Source organism: Cygnus olor, chromosome 1 (genome assembly GCF_009769625.2).
Source record: "Cygnus olor isolate bCygOlo1 chromosome 1, bCygOlo1.pri.v2, whole genome shotgun sequence".
NCBI lineage: Eukaryota > Metazoa > Chordata > Aves > Anseriformes > Anatidae > Cygnus > Cygnus olor.
Genome location: NC_049169.1, coordinates 202017094 through 202033268, shown reverse-complemented (window position 1 = coordinate 202033268; position 16175 = coordinate 202017094). Strand labels below are relative to the sequence as shown.

Below are 16175 nucleotides of genomic sequence, written 5' to 3'. Positions count from 1 at the left end.
ATTACATTCCCCGTGACTATGAATAGAGCACAGTCTTAGTCTCCTGAATGTATCGTGGAGGAAAATATCTTTTCAGGTGTATTTATATTCAGAACTAACACAGTATAAGGGTTGTATCTAATGGTGCAACAGATGGAAGAAGCATTATCTTCAGTAATAAAGTAAGTGAAAATAAAGTTAATAGTAACGTTTAGGCAATGAGGCCAGCTACAGAATTAAATTTTAATTTGAAGGCAGGCTCAAGTGTAAAGGCTTTACCTGTATATTCATAAAGGAAGACAACCACCAACTAATATCAAAAAATGAAGAAATTAATGGTCCTACTGTGCTGAAGTTTTAAAGGCCAAAGCAATGAGTAATGTCAGTAAATATGCCTGTGTCATTATTGTTGAAAGGTTCCTGAAAAGGTGTGTTGAAAATATTCCAATAAAAACAAGCCAGTATATTCAAACTCATAAAAACTAATAAAATGTAAATGTATCTTCCCTTTCCTCAATATTGAATTCTGTGTTTTTCATTTCCTTTGAGTGAGCTCAGGGAGTTGTATGACTGATAAGAAATAGAAGCATAACATGTTCTGTTACTCATTGCATAGTGAATGGAGTAAGGCGATTCAAGCAATATTTTCTCCAATAAATAATGCACGCTATTGCATTGTCTATTGATGGCATCAGAATTGTATGCATTTTTCCTGTCAAGTGATGAATTTAACTTTTGTTAAATCTAATTGATCTTTTGGACTCATAAAAGCATAGTACTTGCCATAACCATATTAGATCCAAAGCCAATCTTATCCAGAATCGTGTCCCTGGCAGTGGACAACACCAGGCACAGCATGTCTGGTGAATATAAGAAGCAAAGGTACAGTGAACTGTACCTAACCACAGCATGCTTCTTTGAGGTCTGTGGTAACTTCTTAAAGAATAAACAAATATTTTCACCATCATTAACTTGCTACATAAAAACTCGCAACCTCAGACTATAGAACTATAACTAAACTTCTAATCATCTAAAAACAGCAGTCAAGGTACTTTTGGCAAAAAATGGTTCAAGATAAAATGTTAAACAACACAAAATGTCATAAAAAAAGACATAAATTGCTAACTGTAAAATTAAAAGCAGTTCACGTATTTTGCCCAGTCCTTCACATTTTGCTTCCAGAGGCTTCCAGAGCTGTATGATGCTAGGCACCTGGCAGGCATAGCTAGGGACATGTCAATCTGTCACCCAAATATCTGCCTTAGGTGCTGTAGTAATGGGTACATAGCATGTAGTATGTCTTGTTCTTTGTGACTCACTCAGGTTCACACATTATAAATCAGCAAGAACTCAGACCCGGTCCTCCGAACTCTTGATACTGGTCTGCTAAACCTTCCTCTGGCCTCCATGTGTAAGATGGGTGACTGCACAGCATTGTGGGTAAAGGGCAGAAATTGAAACTACTCACTTTTGAAACAAACGCATTCTTCTATTATTTTAAATCTTAAACCATTCAACCAAGACATCTGCTAATATGGGGCCAGAGGGAAGAAAAAAAAAATAAAAAAATGTACATAAATAGCACAAATAATATTGCCATAATAATAGTATCATGCTCATGCTATCTCAGATGTTCAAAGCAGAAAGTTGTGACTTGCTGCAGTAGCATACAACTTGTATTTCCACAGAACAGAACAGTAAAAAAATCTCAGAAGGCTTAAACTGGCCTGGAGCCACTGAAATGATGCCAAATTGTTACAGACGCAGAAGCTGGTCTGGTAGCTATTCCATTTTATGGTTTCTAGAGTGATTTGACATACCCTTTTTGAGGTGATAAACTTCTCTCTCTAACTAATGCCTTTCTAGTTGATTTTTTGCTTGTTTGTTTGTTTTCTTTTGTCTTTTAGTAGTGTTGTCTGTTGAAATTGGATGGTTTGAGTTTTCCTTTCCTTCCCACACACCCCAGTTGAGTCCAAGGAATATATATTGCCTTTTCCAACCTCCCACTTACATTATTAGCAATCATTGCTTCACCATTTGCTGTAGTGGGTTAGAGATGCATTATTTTAGAAGCACAAAAGCAGCAAAAGCAGCATTTATGAAATCCGTATCATCTAGAAGCAAACAGTGATGATCCTGAATTACCACTGGAAAGCAAATTTTGATACCTGCTGACAGAACGAATTTCTCTCTAGAAATGCTAACACTGACAGAGTTCAAGCTAATAAAACCTTGGACTGTGATGCTGCACTTCTATTTTCACTGTTGTATACTTTGTCAGCTTTTCAGTTACTTAACTTTATTTATAAGATCAGTTTGTTTTTTTGGTGTTGTTTTGGTTTTTTTCTAAGTTCTCTAAATTCAATCAAAGCTACAATCTTTATTATAACTTAAAAGTGAAAATAATAGTAGTGTAACTTTATAAACTCTGCAACTCTTTTCATAAAAGAGCAGCTGCATCTTTATTCATTTTTCTTAGCTGTTCTTTATTTTATTACCAAAAATTATCATGAAACCATCAGATATAAAATCTCTTTGCTATTTTAGATTTAGAAATTATTTGATTTTTCACTACAATATTCTAAAAATTTATTGAGGTTTAGTCTCTTGCATTCATTTTTGGTCTCTCAAATACACCTTAGACTTCCAAGAGCTTTCTTGTATGCTCAAGTACAATAAATAGTCTTTTAGGCCATTTCCAAAGTGATTTGGAGAATTTGAACCTAGAATTTCAATATAGTGCTTATTTTGATTGAAAAAGTCCTTGGCCCATATGTATGAAAGGACTTAAGTCACAACAACACAACAACACTCGTCCTATCCCCAACATCTAGGCTTCCACCATGGATCTCATAAACTCATGGTACAACATGCGGAGGAGCTTAAGCACTGAGGAATCAGTCTCACAAGAGACTGCAAATTCAGTCAAATCTTGGGCCATCAAAAGTTAGTCCATAGGAAACTCAGAAGGGAGGTGGATATTTAGAAACCTCCTCCACACCATGTAGGTACCCACCTGTACAGTTGTAGAAGGGAGGCAAGATGTTAAGTGTTTAGTCACTTCAGCAGTAAAATATGTTTGGTGCCTGCATAAACCTCAGATGCCCAAGTGGATTAGGCAGGATTTTGTAGATCGTGGTTTTGACCTTGGGCCAGCTAAACTTGACATTTCAGTTTAAGTGCAGTACTGCTAGCTTTTGTTGTTGTTGTTGTTTGTTTTGTTTGTTTGCTTGTTAGTTTTTAAGGGGGTTATTTTTAGGAGGTTTGGCCATTTACCTTGCTTTCATTTCTCAGTATGTGACCTAGGGAGAAGTCTCAGTGTGTTTGAAGGGCTATCCAGTCTTTTCAACCTAAGCAAGTGCTTTTCAAAACAAACAATTACATTCCTATTCAAAGGTTAGAATATGTGTCGGTGCCAGATTTAGCATTGGCAAGCTGTTGGAATGGGGCGGAAATACAAACACCAGCTCCCTGTCTGCATATTCAGGCTAGTGTGTCCTGTATGAAGCAAACAAATGTTGCTTGTTCAAACTGGTGTCCATATTTGATAAATACATTCAGTTTTGGCCTTGGTTGGGTTTGGGGACAATTCACACTGTAGTAAATTCAAGCTGATCCTCTCTCTCCTAACTACTCAGAGAGCTGAGCAAGCCAGCTTCAGAAACAGACACTTGGAAAAATAGATGCTTGGGGCAGCCACTGCTGGGGTTAGCAGACACTGATGTCAGAGCCCTGAAAAAATAGTATTGCTGTCGCTGCATCCAGACCATGGCTGGCAGCAGCAAATCTCCACTCCTGCACCCAAAGGCACTAGCTCCACCTCTTCAGGGCTAGTAGTTGTACTTCCACCCCTGGACAGCTAAATTCAGGTCCTATTTGCAATGCTGTGAATCTTGCCCCATCTCTAAAGCTGAATATGAACAAGCACCTCCCTCCATTTCTTCTACTACCCGTTTCTTACAGTGACATTTCCAGAGCCATAGGCCACCAGACACCATTAGATGATCTGGTCTGACCTCAGCAATGACATAGGTTACTGTTTGCTCACCCATTTGCTGTTTTGTCTAATATCTAACTTTATCGGTTCTAAACTACTAGAATTAGTTTGTGAGATCATTAGTGATTCAGGCAATGGGTAGGACCTTTGCAGATGGATTTTGGTAAGTAAAAATTTGACATATTTCACTAATGATGCACTCTGGCAGCAATACGTCTTTGTTCTCCCTTTCTTGAAAGGGCATGAAATTAGTGAATTAGCCTTAACTGCATTTCTTGTTCAGTATGCCACAACCTTAGTGCCCTTTTTAATTGTTGTAGGAACCTTTGAAGTATATTATTTAGATTCAGTGCTGAGTTTGAAGGAAGCATGAAGTGTTTTTTTCTAGACTTTAGCACTGCCACTTTGCTTGCATTTAGCAAATGGAAAGCTATTAGAAGCAGCTCCTCTCATATGACCTCATATATTAAGAAATGCTAAGAAGAAAAGGACTTTTTCCCAGTGGGAAGGACTACCGTGGCAGTTTCTGAAAGCGAGAAATGGATTATCACTCGTTCATTTCTATTCACATTTCAAATGCAGCAGTCACTGTAGATATCTAGGCATCAGTAAAAGAAGTAGGAGGACTGAGATTAAAGAAGCTGATCTGAGCTGGGTTAAATACTACCTCTGCATTGATGGCCTTGCAATTTTTGGTCCAAGAATTTGTTGGGAGAAAGGGGGAAATTGTACATTTCTGTATTTTTATTTTTTATGCACCAAATGAAGAAGGTACTTTAGGAAATGTGGGACCCATAAATTTGGTAATTTTCAAATTATCTATGTATTTCAATTCAAGAGGAAAAAAAAAAATCTCAGGGATCACAAAGAAACAGAATTATCATTCATACTTTAGTATTTCTGAAGCAGAATGAAGCAGAGAGCAGTACCTTGAACCATGTATTTCCACTACACACTTATTAGAGAAATTTTAAGATGTGGTTGTGGTTTCAGGAATTTCTTCTGAAAACAGAGAGATCATTTAATTCAGAATAAATTTATAGTCAGGTAAAATCAGTAGTAAATTCCAGATTGCCCCTGCAAGCTAGAACATAAATGTATATCATCTGACCAAACCCATAGTCATCTCTTTGTCTCATGTGCTGGTGTTGGGAGTTGCAAATAGCTGGATGCTGTGCTAGAGAGTCAGATTTTCAGTCCTCTCTTCTCACTCGCCAGATTGGTGTCTTAAATCTGGGAGTCACTCCCACACCGTCACATACAGAGCCTGCCTGGGACATGGTTGTTTATTAAAGGGAAGGCTGCTGTTGCAGCGCTCTGATGCAAATCATTCAGATCCTTGGCCTCATCCAGGTATACAACATCAAAGAGACTGAATCGTACTATGTGTTTACTGTCTTATTCCATGTATCCAGCACATGACACAGACCTAGTAAGAACCCTGAAATCTTAGTATTTTGTCTGTATGCAATGGACTGACATTGTGTGAGGTAAAGAAATGGGGGCTCTTTCTTTTTAAGATCACCTTTCCTATTTGCCAAGAAGAAATGTTAAATTCTGTTATAATGAAACAGAAGTTAAACAAAGCCCTGCTTGGAAGATGATTATTTACTAAATAAATTTTAGAGCAGGCGAATAGACAAATATGACTCACAGAGAGCAAATTTAAATCCTAGACTGGGATAAATATCTCAAAACTCAACCCCACTTTACAAAGCAACACAGGTTTGTAGGAGCCTAGTTCCTTTGAGGATTTGGGCTTTTAAATCACTGAGAATTTTAAAGATGTGCTGGTAGGTGAAAGAAATACCAAGAAACAATCTAAAGAATAAATTTGAAATACAGTCTGCATGTAGGTAGTGTCTCTTCTCCTGACATGCGGAATTTCAGCTGCAGTCAGTGAAGTCACAGGTACGTGGGAAGATTGAAGAGCCATATAACACAGCAGCGCTTCCACTGATTGGCAAAGTAGCCACTGTCACTTAAAAAATCAGTAGGCAATGCCAATAAGCTCAATGTGAGAGGGAATTAAAATTCATCATCAGAAGAAGGGAAACAAACAAAACAAACAAACAAATAACACAAACCCAAATTAAACCACTCTGGTAAGCCAGCTTGAAGGTAGCTAGCATCTGTGCAAAACGTGGGATCTTGGAAAGGTCAGATGTTATTATCCAATGAAAAGTTTAAAGGGCACTGAATCAAATGAATTAGTTGTTGCTGCAAAGCATCTAGACATTCTGGGAACAGAGCCAGTGTGAACAACAAAATGATCAAACAAAAATAATGCTGAGATATCTGCTAGGAGAAAATGAGAATATTGCTGTATTACAGCATTCTCACATAGCTCAAACAGCAACAAACAGCAGACCAATAGTTTGTAAATGCACAGTAAACGATTTGTTTGCTTAAACTGAGAGGAGTTGTGACCTGATGAGATGTACCCTCCATCCCTTAAGGGAGGAAACCTTGCATGCTGTTTTCGCTTCTGCTCCAGACTTGCTGTGAGGAATTGTATATCCTCCTTCTGAAGCAGTCAGTAAATAAAACATTGGAGTGCAGGGAACATCATCTTTCACTGGCATCAGTCTGCAACATCTTATTCTTCAAAGTGTCACTGACTCACTGAAATGTTTGTTTGTCCACCCCCTCAAGTTAGCCTTGTATCTCATATTGGTAGATTTCCCAGTTTGGAGTTGAATTACACCTCGTTGCTGGACTATTGACTTACATTTTGGTTTCAAGGAGTTAAAGATTGTTCCCAAAACTTCAGCTTTTCCTATTGCAACCCGAAACTCAGCACATTAGGCCAGATGAGCAGGGGGAACGCTCTGGCAGGATGGACTGTTGACCAGGCTGTAAGAGGAACGTGTCCTTTCAGAGAGGAGCCTCACCTAAATGAACCCTTGTCCCAGCACTGCCCCATGTTGCTAGTCAGCAGGTCACCATGTTTTATAAAGCTGCCAAAAGGAGCTATGAAAGGAGAAAATTATCTGGGAGCTCATTGTAGGCCCATCTTTACACAGCTAAACAGGTCTGGAGTTTATGGATCACCCACCCTTAAGACCCAGTTATGGCTCCCACAATAGTTTGTAAATGCACAGTAATTATTTGTTTGCTTAGACTGAGAGTTTTAGCAGTTTTGGTCCTAAGTGGGCTGCGTATAAGGTGGCTTATTGCTCACACAGGAATCTCACAGCTCTTTCAGGGGTAGAACTTTGATATATCTCCTTCAGTTCAGTGGGATTTTACACTAAATGCTTGGCTGGAGAGTGACTTTACATGGGCAGAAAGTGATGGGACGAGGGGGAATAGTTTTAAACTAAAAGAGAGGAGATTTAGATTAGGTATGAGGAAGAAATTCTTCACTCAGAGGGTGGTGAGGCACTGGAACAGGTTGCCCTATCCCTGGAAGTGTTCAAGGCAGGCCGGATGGGGCTTTGAGCAATCTGGCCTGGTGAGAGGTGTCCCTGCCCATGGCAGGAGGTTGGATGTGGATGGACTTTAAGGTCCCTTCCAACCCAAACTATTCTATGATTCCTTGATATAAGTCATTAGTACATCATCCCACTGCCCCTTACCAAGGTATCTCATTGTTTGGAAGGAGGAATGATATAGTGGAGGCCTGCTTTCAGCATCCTTTTTGCAGAATGTATGGTATCTGACAACACACTTTTAAAGCTTATTTCCTTTTCTGAAACTGCAGAAAGACAGTCTAGCTATCTGAGGGACTGCACAGTCCGTGTGGAAAGTGTTGAAATGTTCAACTACTGCAATAAGAGGTCAATAGTTACCTAAAATAATATGTTAATCTGAGGTTCTATTAGACCTCAATTTTCAGGACATGCCTTACACTCGTTAATTTAATATTCATTTACATTTAGCAGCCTTAATGATTATATAATTATATAGGTCAAGAAAACTAAAATATCTTCATTCTCTCTCTTTTTTTTTTTTTTTTTCCTTTTTTTTTTAATCTCCTTAGAGTACGCTCGGTTTGAGGCAAAAATCCATGACCTGCGTGAGCAGATGATGAATCACCAGCATGAGTTCTGGGTCTGGCTCCCTGAGGACTAATCAGAAGAGTCACTGTATGTCAGGTGAGTAGGGAGAGCTTTCTCCTGGGAATATGTCACCAGCTACCTGGTCTGTGCCTGACTTTTGTGTTGTGGGTTCAGCTGGGTGTTGAAAGAACTTTAAGGAACTGAACTGAATTGAATTGAGAATGCATCAATCTTACAAGGCACAGCATCATTAATGTGAAAATTGGATAAGGCCCTGGTGCTTAATCCTATCATTTCAAGCTGTTTTCAAAGAGCATTGTACTTTTATAGTGATTTGGTTTTATGAGATGAAGATTTCTTACCATCTGTCAGCTCTTTGATGTCCGAGATGGATTTTGTGGTGTAGTGATGCATTTCTGCGTTTCTGCGATTTTGTGTTGTAGTGATGCATGCGTTTCTGCCTCGCCCAGACATAGAACGATTGTTCTTATAAAGAACAATTTTCCGCAAGACATTCTCTCAAAACAAGGACTATTATATGCTATTCTAAGTATGTGACAGTCTGCTGCTCTCCTCTTGCACCGTGTACCCTTTATCAGTCCACACTGCAACAAATTTACCATCTACCTAGCAAGATCAAATATGCAGATGAGACCCTAAACAAGCAAATGTAGGTAGCTTAAATGGGGTAGTGAATAGCATAAAAAACTGCCAAACTGTAAGCCAGGTGTAGTAGTGGACTGCTACAAGGTTTTGCTTGGACTGTGTTTGCTTGGACTGTCTATTGCCATAGTTGTTGCTGGGCTGTGAGACGGGGAGTCACCCAATTGGCCCTAGCAAAGCTCTTGCTGATACTCATGCCTTTTGGGACTTTGGGAGACTATGGGACTCTGTGCCAAATATCTAATAGTCTTAATAATTATGCTTCTCTAGGCTTCTCATTTTTACTTTTTTTTTTTCCTCATGCTCAGCATATAATTTGAAATTCCTGACGATCATGAAGTAAAGGGAAGCAATTTGTCAGCCTCCAGGCAGTGATAATTAGTCATGGGGGAGCTAATTCAGGTGATAACCATTGCAGAGATCCAATTAAGGCTAAATTCTCCATTTTGTCATTATCCCCTCAGCATGAAGGGATTAAGGTAACGCAGAAGGAAGGAAAAAAATTGTTAGCACTGATGGTCTTATTCTAGTGGACAACAACCACATTAAGCACTAATTGGTACTGGTTGCCAGAAAGGGCAAAGACTAAAATGCTGTTACCAGAGGGCTATTGGACAAGATCAGGTTGGAAACATCATGCGGTGGGTATTTTCCAGACCCAACGAGTGACTTTGTAGTTAAGAGTTTTGGTCAACTCCTTGAAATTGCATTTTTAGAAAAGCTACAGTCATTGGGCGTACATATCCAAGCTTACTTTGCTTTGAGGTAAGCCGGAACTCAAAATGTGAGAAGAACAGTGCAAGAAATCAAAGCCAGCAAACACAAGTCAATTCAAGTGTATATATAAGTGTCTAATGCAGGACCGTGACTGGTTTGAGCTGCAGCAAAGCTCAGTTACCCCTGTATCAGCATCGACCTGGTAACCCTGCTGAGAACCAGGGCTTATTGTCTTGCACACAGAGCCAAGCTAATATATCTCTGCTGCATCTGGAGGAGCCTGGTTCCTCTTGTACAGTGTTTGCTCTGTTTGCACTGATGAGTCTGGCTTTCTGCTAGTTCATGAATTCTGGATGTGGTCTGTCTCACTAACCTGATATGCCCTGGTGCTTCACTGCAGGAATCTTTGATGTCTTAGCCACATATCTAATATCACTTCCCAAAACCATAAATGTAAAATCTGTTCTTTTATTCCAGACTTGTTCCAAAAAAAAAAATGCCCTAAACCTCTCAAGCAGAAACCTCAAAAGCCTCAGTCTCTTTATTAACATGAATTTGTGCAGTCAAACCTACACATTGGGCTGTGTCCAACTCTGAGAAGTCTGCTTGAGAAGCTCTGTATTTTGCATATTATTATAATGTGTTTGTAGTGCAGCATTGCCTGGAGCATTGTGCTAGGCACTGTTAGTTCAAATCATACACTAATTACAAAGGTACCTTATTCTACATTAAGCACTGTAGAAAAAAATAAATGTGGGTTGGGAAATGTGCTTGTTTTCTGAGATTGAAATTTTTACGGCACTTTATGCATAACTCCTTACAGCTAGCAATCCCTGTAAAAAGTCTAGGATTCACCATATTTTGGTATTTTTACAATCCAAGACACTTCTATTTCAGTCGATTATTCTGGCCAGCGTCTGCAAAAGAACTAGAGGCAAATTACCATATGTTGCAAATCTGTAGCTGTAAAGCCAAGTCAAGTTTGCTGTTTTCCCCCTCTTTGGTATCTAGTGATTTTCCTGTCCTTCACTGAATCAAGCATAGTCATTTTTAGCCAGAGAGTTTAATCAAAGCAAATTCCAGTGCAAGGAAATAAAATTAAGTTCTATATATGTTGTAACAACTGAAAATGCACATAGTAATCTGCTCGTTGTAAAGCTGAAGGAAAGACGGTGAGAAAAAGCAAAGCTCTGTGAGGAGATTTCCCAGTGGATGCAGGGCTCATTAAATGCAGGTTTTCTTACTTACCTCGCAATCTCTGATTTCCCCCCACTCCCACCATCCTCTGGCTTATGCTGTTGTAAGAAAACCCATCTCAGTGTGCAGCCACCTTCCTCAGTCTCACTGCTGTCTCAGAATCCTCTTCAAAAAAGTGACATGCCAATAAATCATTTTTATATCCAGCATTTTGTTTGCTTGCTGTCCACTATGCAGGCAACATCTTCACACTGTTCATTATGTTTCCCCTAACTTTTAATGACCAGAGCATACTTCTGTATCTTAGCTAGTCACTCTGAGGCTCTCTTTGGATAGAAAGAGAAGGACACCTCCAGGGAGGGAATCTGCATGCATCTTATTCATCTAACCTTTCTAGACATCTACTTTAGAATTATTCTCTCCACAGAAGTATATGTTTCTACATCTGTATCTAGGGGGCAATCCATCACCCTACTGTAACAGCACAGTAGTTTTAATTAAGATATATAAAAGTAGTTATATTAAATGAAGTGAGGTGAGAACTTATGTGGAAATAATGGTTGAATATAGGACTAGAACAAGTTGGATGAAAGCAATTAAAAGTCACATTTAAGCAATGTATTACTACATCAGGAAAACAATTGCGAATGATTTATTCAGGATAAATTTTGTAGCTCTGACATGGTCTTTCTTCTGTGCATAATTTTGTGTTTCTTATTTATTTATTTATTTGTCTCAGTCTGTCCTTAAGACTTTCTGATGCCTCCTAGAATATTTTCCATGAAGTTTTCTGAAACGTTTTTTCAATACTTACTATTCTTTGTATCATAACCTATGTCTCTGGATGTTTTCAGAAAGGTCACACCACTAACGGCAAAGTATAAGAGACTTCAGGGGAGGACTGAGCGGTGGGGCATGCTGTTAACTCTTTTAGGAGCTCACATCCTCTTTGCCATCTCTCCAACGAGGAAAAAAAAAAATACAAAAAGCAAAAAGAGCGAGGAGAATGCATGTGAAAAATAGCAAATTCCTATTATTTAGAATTCATTTGTTACTGATGTTAAATTAATTTAATTTGAATTCAATAGCTGAAATGAGAGGCTAAAAAATTCCACTATTATTCTTTTCAATTCAATGGGATTCATCTATCAGCTCATGATTAATGAGGAAAGGAAACAAACTTTTCACCAGCTAAGTGCTGTGCTGTGCTATATACACACATTTTTTTTTAGTATTACACATGCAATTTTTATCTTCCTTTTCTCTGTATGTACTCAAGCTTTTAAAATCTGCTCTTGTAGAACTATATATTTGGTTGTTTGAAATAGATATGTGCTTTCCTTTGTCCTTGTAGATCCAGATCCATAGCTGAATTTTTCAGCCAGCTTGTGAGAACTCTTAGGAAATGCTAGATGACATTATTTAACTTAAAGACATGACAGCCTTTTGAAGGTGTTGTGGTTTAACCCAGCAGGCAGCTAAGCAAGACACAGCCATTTGCTCACACCCACCCGACCCACCTCACCCTCACAATGGGATTGTGGAGAGAATCACAAAAAAGGGTAAAACTCCTGGTTGAGATAAACAACTGTTTAATAGGATGGAAATGGAAGGAAATAATAATTATGATAAAAGGATATACAAAACAAGTGATATACAATGCATTGCTCATCATCCACTGACCAATGCCCAACCAGACACCCAGCAGTGGCCTCCCCCCTGGTCAATTACCCACATATTTATTGTTCATCATGACACCACACAGTATGGGGCATCCCTATGGCCAGTCTGGGTCAGCTCCTGGCTGTGATCCCTCCCAGCTCCTTGTGCACCCCCAGGTACCATCACTGGTAGGGCAGCACCAGAAGCTGAATGTCTTTGGCTCTATGCAAGCACTGCTCTGCAACAGCTAAATATTGGTGTGCTATCAGCATTAATTCTCGTCCTAAACACAAAGCACAGCACCATACCAGCTACCAGGAAGTGGATTAACTCTATCCCAGCCAAACCAAGACAGAAGAGGTAAGCATTAGGGAAGTATAGTACTTTACAGAGTTTGGTGAATGCAAGCAGCCATTGAAACTTTAGTATAAAATTATACAGCTTTGGAGGAAACTGAGAGCTTAAGCATGATGAAGGTTTTTGTTCAGTTGATTTACTAGTTTCCTTCTGAACTTAAAGTACTTACGCTAGATTTTTGAGCATAAAAATAGATACTTCAGTAATGCATATTTTATTGCTTCTGGATGTACAAAGGAAAGGATTTCAAGGACTCACCTGGCACCCAAGAACTGCTTTCTTAAGTTGTGTTGCTGATTTACAGATGAAAAATAATCAGATAAACTTAGAATAACAGCCACAGTGCCTTTTAATCTTTATTAAAACTAGACAGCTTCTGAAATAATGTCTGTAACTAAAAATTCCAATGTGCCAAAGCCACAAACAGGTGCTTTGGTATTGCTATCACTCAGCAGTAACAACTCCAAAGCTTTATAGACACCCCAATCCTTCCACTGTTATTTTACTGTTTAAAATCTGTTTGATATCATCAGTGACTAAAAATCAGTGCACCTAATCATGGCTACTTGTTGTCTTATATTGACAGACTGATCAAGATCACTGAAATGCAGATATTTCAACTTCAGCACTACTTTGAAATATATCAGTGCAACGTAAGTTGTACACTTAGGTGTAAAGGTGGGTGTGGAAGTCAGAGCTGGGACAGGGCTGGATCCAGATGTAATTTTGGTAGCTGGAATTTCTCCTAGCTGGAATTAATGCTAAACATGTTGTAGCTTTGATAGGAATGTGCTGTACAAACATAAAGCGTTATGTGTTAAAAAAGGATTGTGTTCTGGTTCGTTCCATTGAGCCTAAGGAACAGAATCTGAAGATATGCCATAGCAACTTAGCAACAGCTGAAAGGAAGCAAGGCTGAGACACTTCGGGATGTTTACTCCAATTTCCACTTCCAATTTCCAGCACAATAAATTCGCTATTAGGTCTTAGACACCTTTATGTGCATTTCCTGAGCTTCTTAGAATCAGCATGATGCTGTATAGCTTCGAGAGACTTGATTACCAACAATCACAGAAATTCTGACTTCGGAACTTTCCTGAGTTACAACTGAAGACTGGCTGAAGCAGTTTGTGAAGATCGCATGTGGCATGTGGGGCTGGTTTTATGTAATGTCTGTTACAGCCACCCTTCAATCTCCCTGTCAGTTTGGAGACAGTGAACCCCCATAGGCCACTGAGCATCAGATCAAGGCTCCATGGGCTAAACTCTCCTGGGAGCACTGCACAGAAGGTTGTGATAAGAGCAGTCTGACATTATCATGATAAATGCAAGCTGTGGGAGACATCCTGGTGGTGAAATCTGAACTCGTGACAATATCAGCATTGGTGATAGAAAGCTCTGCTCTGTAGATTTAGAAGGAGAATGTGATAAAGATGTAATTTATTTTCTTTTTTTTTTTTTTTTTTTTTTTTTTTTTTTTTTTTCTTTTCTTTTTTCTTTCTTTTTCTTTTCTTTTCTTTTCTTTTCTTTTCTTTCTTTCTTTCTTTCTTTTCTTTTCCTTTCCTTTCCTTTCCTTTCCTTTCCTTTCCTTCCTTTCCTTTCCTTTCCTTTCCTTTCCTTTCCTTTCCTTTCCTTTCCTTTCCTTTCCTTTCCTTTTCGACAGGAGTTGCTGAGGGAAACAGCCAGAGGTATGAAACGGTCAACCTATCTATTGCAAGGAGACATAATATATATAAATAGTCTATACAGAGATAAGTTAGTGTTAAATATGTTATATACCAACATGTACATGGTCTTCACTTAAGCTAGTTGCTTAGTCTCTCTCTAGAGTCAGTGGAATGCTTTTGGCACTTTCAGAGTACAATTCATCTCATTCGGAAGCAGACATCTGAAATTGCCTCAGGCAAATCATGCCCTAAAAATGTCTGTTTCTCACAGTGAGTGGAAGGAGTCTCAGGTGATGGCTGAGTTGTAAACTCTATTATTACAGTCACTTAAAGCTGTGAGACCTGAGCCACACCCCACACGGGCACACGCAGACACACACACACATGCACAGTGTGCATATGTGTACCCTGTAGAAGTGGTAACATCAGGCTCTATGGCCGTTTGTTCTATGACTTTTTCTGCTGTGTGTTTGAGTAAGTCACTGCAACATAGCTTTGAAAGTAGTCTGGTTTGTTCTACATGTTCTTATCCCCCAGAATTCTGTCTATATTCATTTGCCACTTTTATTAGTGCTGTTGAGAGCGTTTGATGTAGACCCATGTTCAGTGCATGGTCCTCAAGCTGGGTAAGTTTACGATTCATGAAATATCCAAGTTGGAGGGGACCCCACAAGGACCATTGTCCACCAGTGTGCATCACACTGCACATCTCAGGCTTCAGAACATTGTAGGTCAGTCTAAATTTTTCTGGAGACTAAATGTGAGTTTGGCACCTCAGTATTGTTGTTTGCTTTTAGGAGAGAAATAGCTAGAGCTTACAGAGCCGTGCCTGTACTTGAATGGCATGACAGAAACTATTAGAATTCTTTTTACTGAAAGGTAAGTGAGAGGAATTGAAATTTTAGTACAGTTTGTTCACTCACCTTGGATTATTCTTAGGCAACTGAGTGGTCCAAATGGTAGCAGAAAGCAGAAAACTGCATTTGGAAAATCTGTGCTAAATGGCATAGTACAGAAAGCTGGGTTTTCTGATGGTCTTTAGCAGACATGTTTGGAAATGGTCAGATAGGTACGCACAAAATCTACATTTGTGAATGGGTTATTGCACTTGAAATGCCATTTCAGACTGGAAAATTGAAACCCAACAGGGGAGTTACTCATTTCATATGTGCTGGTTAGTATGAGTTTCTTAATATTCAATTACTGCATTTTAGCTGTTCTTTCTCTGAATATAGGGTTTTCAGATCTTGCTGGCAGCAGTGAGCATTTTCACTGGTTTCAGTGAGCAATGCTCAGAGTCAGAACCAAGGAGATGGTGCAAATGTCTATTTTTCAAAGCATGGAGGGTCACCCTGCATGCTTGAGAGACTGTAGAATCACAGAATGATTTGGTTTGGAAGGGACCTTAAAGCCCACCCAGTTCCAACTCCCCTGCCATAGGCAGGGACACCTCCTACCAGCCCAGGCTGCCCAAAGCCCCATCCAGCCTGGCCTTGAACACCTCCAGGGATGGGGCATCCACAACCTCTATGGACAACCTGTTCCAGTGCCTCACCACTCTTACAGTGAAGAATTTCATCCTAACATCTATTCTCAATCTCTCCTCTTCTAGTTCAAAACAATTCCCCTTTGTCCTGTCATTATCTGCCTGAGTGAAAAGTCACTTTCCATCTTTTTATAAGCCTCCTTTAAGTACTGAAAGGCTGCAATGAGGTCTCTCTGGAGCCTTCTCTTCTTCAGACTGAACCACCAGCTGACCACCAGCTCTCTCAGCCTTTCTTCACAGGAGAGGTGCTCCAGCCCCCTGATCATCCTTGTGGCCCTCCTCTGGACCCACTCTAACAGGTCCACATCCTTCCTATGCTGGGTGCCCAGAGCTGAACGCAGCACTCCAGGTGGGGCTTCACAAGGGCAGAGCAGAAGGGGACAATC

The 16175-nt window shown here is 39.5% G+C and overlaps 1 protein-coding gene across 1 annotated transcript in view; it reads left to right on the top strand.

The window, feature by feature from the left end:
- The window catches only part of DLG2 (discs large MAGUK scaffold protein 2), a 1015643-nt gene that overhangs the window by 934930 nt on the left and 64538 nt on the right, over positions 1-16175 (top strand). Inside the window, 2 exon segments of the mRNA XM_040544402.1 lie at positions 7962-8017; positions 8019-8076. Of these exon segments, the coding sequence (XP_040400336.1) occupies positions 7962-8017; positions 8019-8076 (114 nt within the window).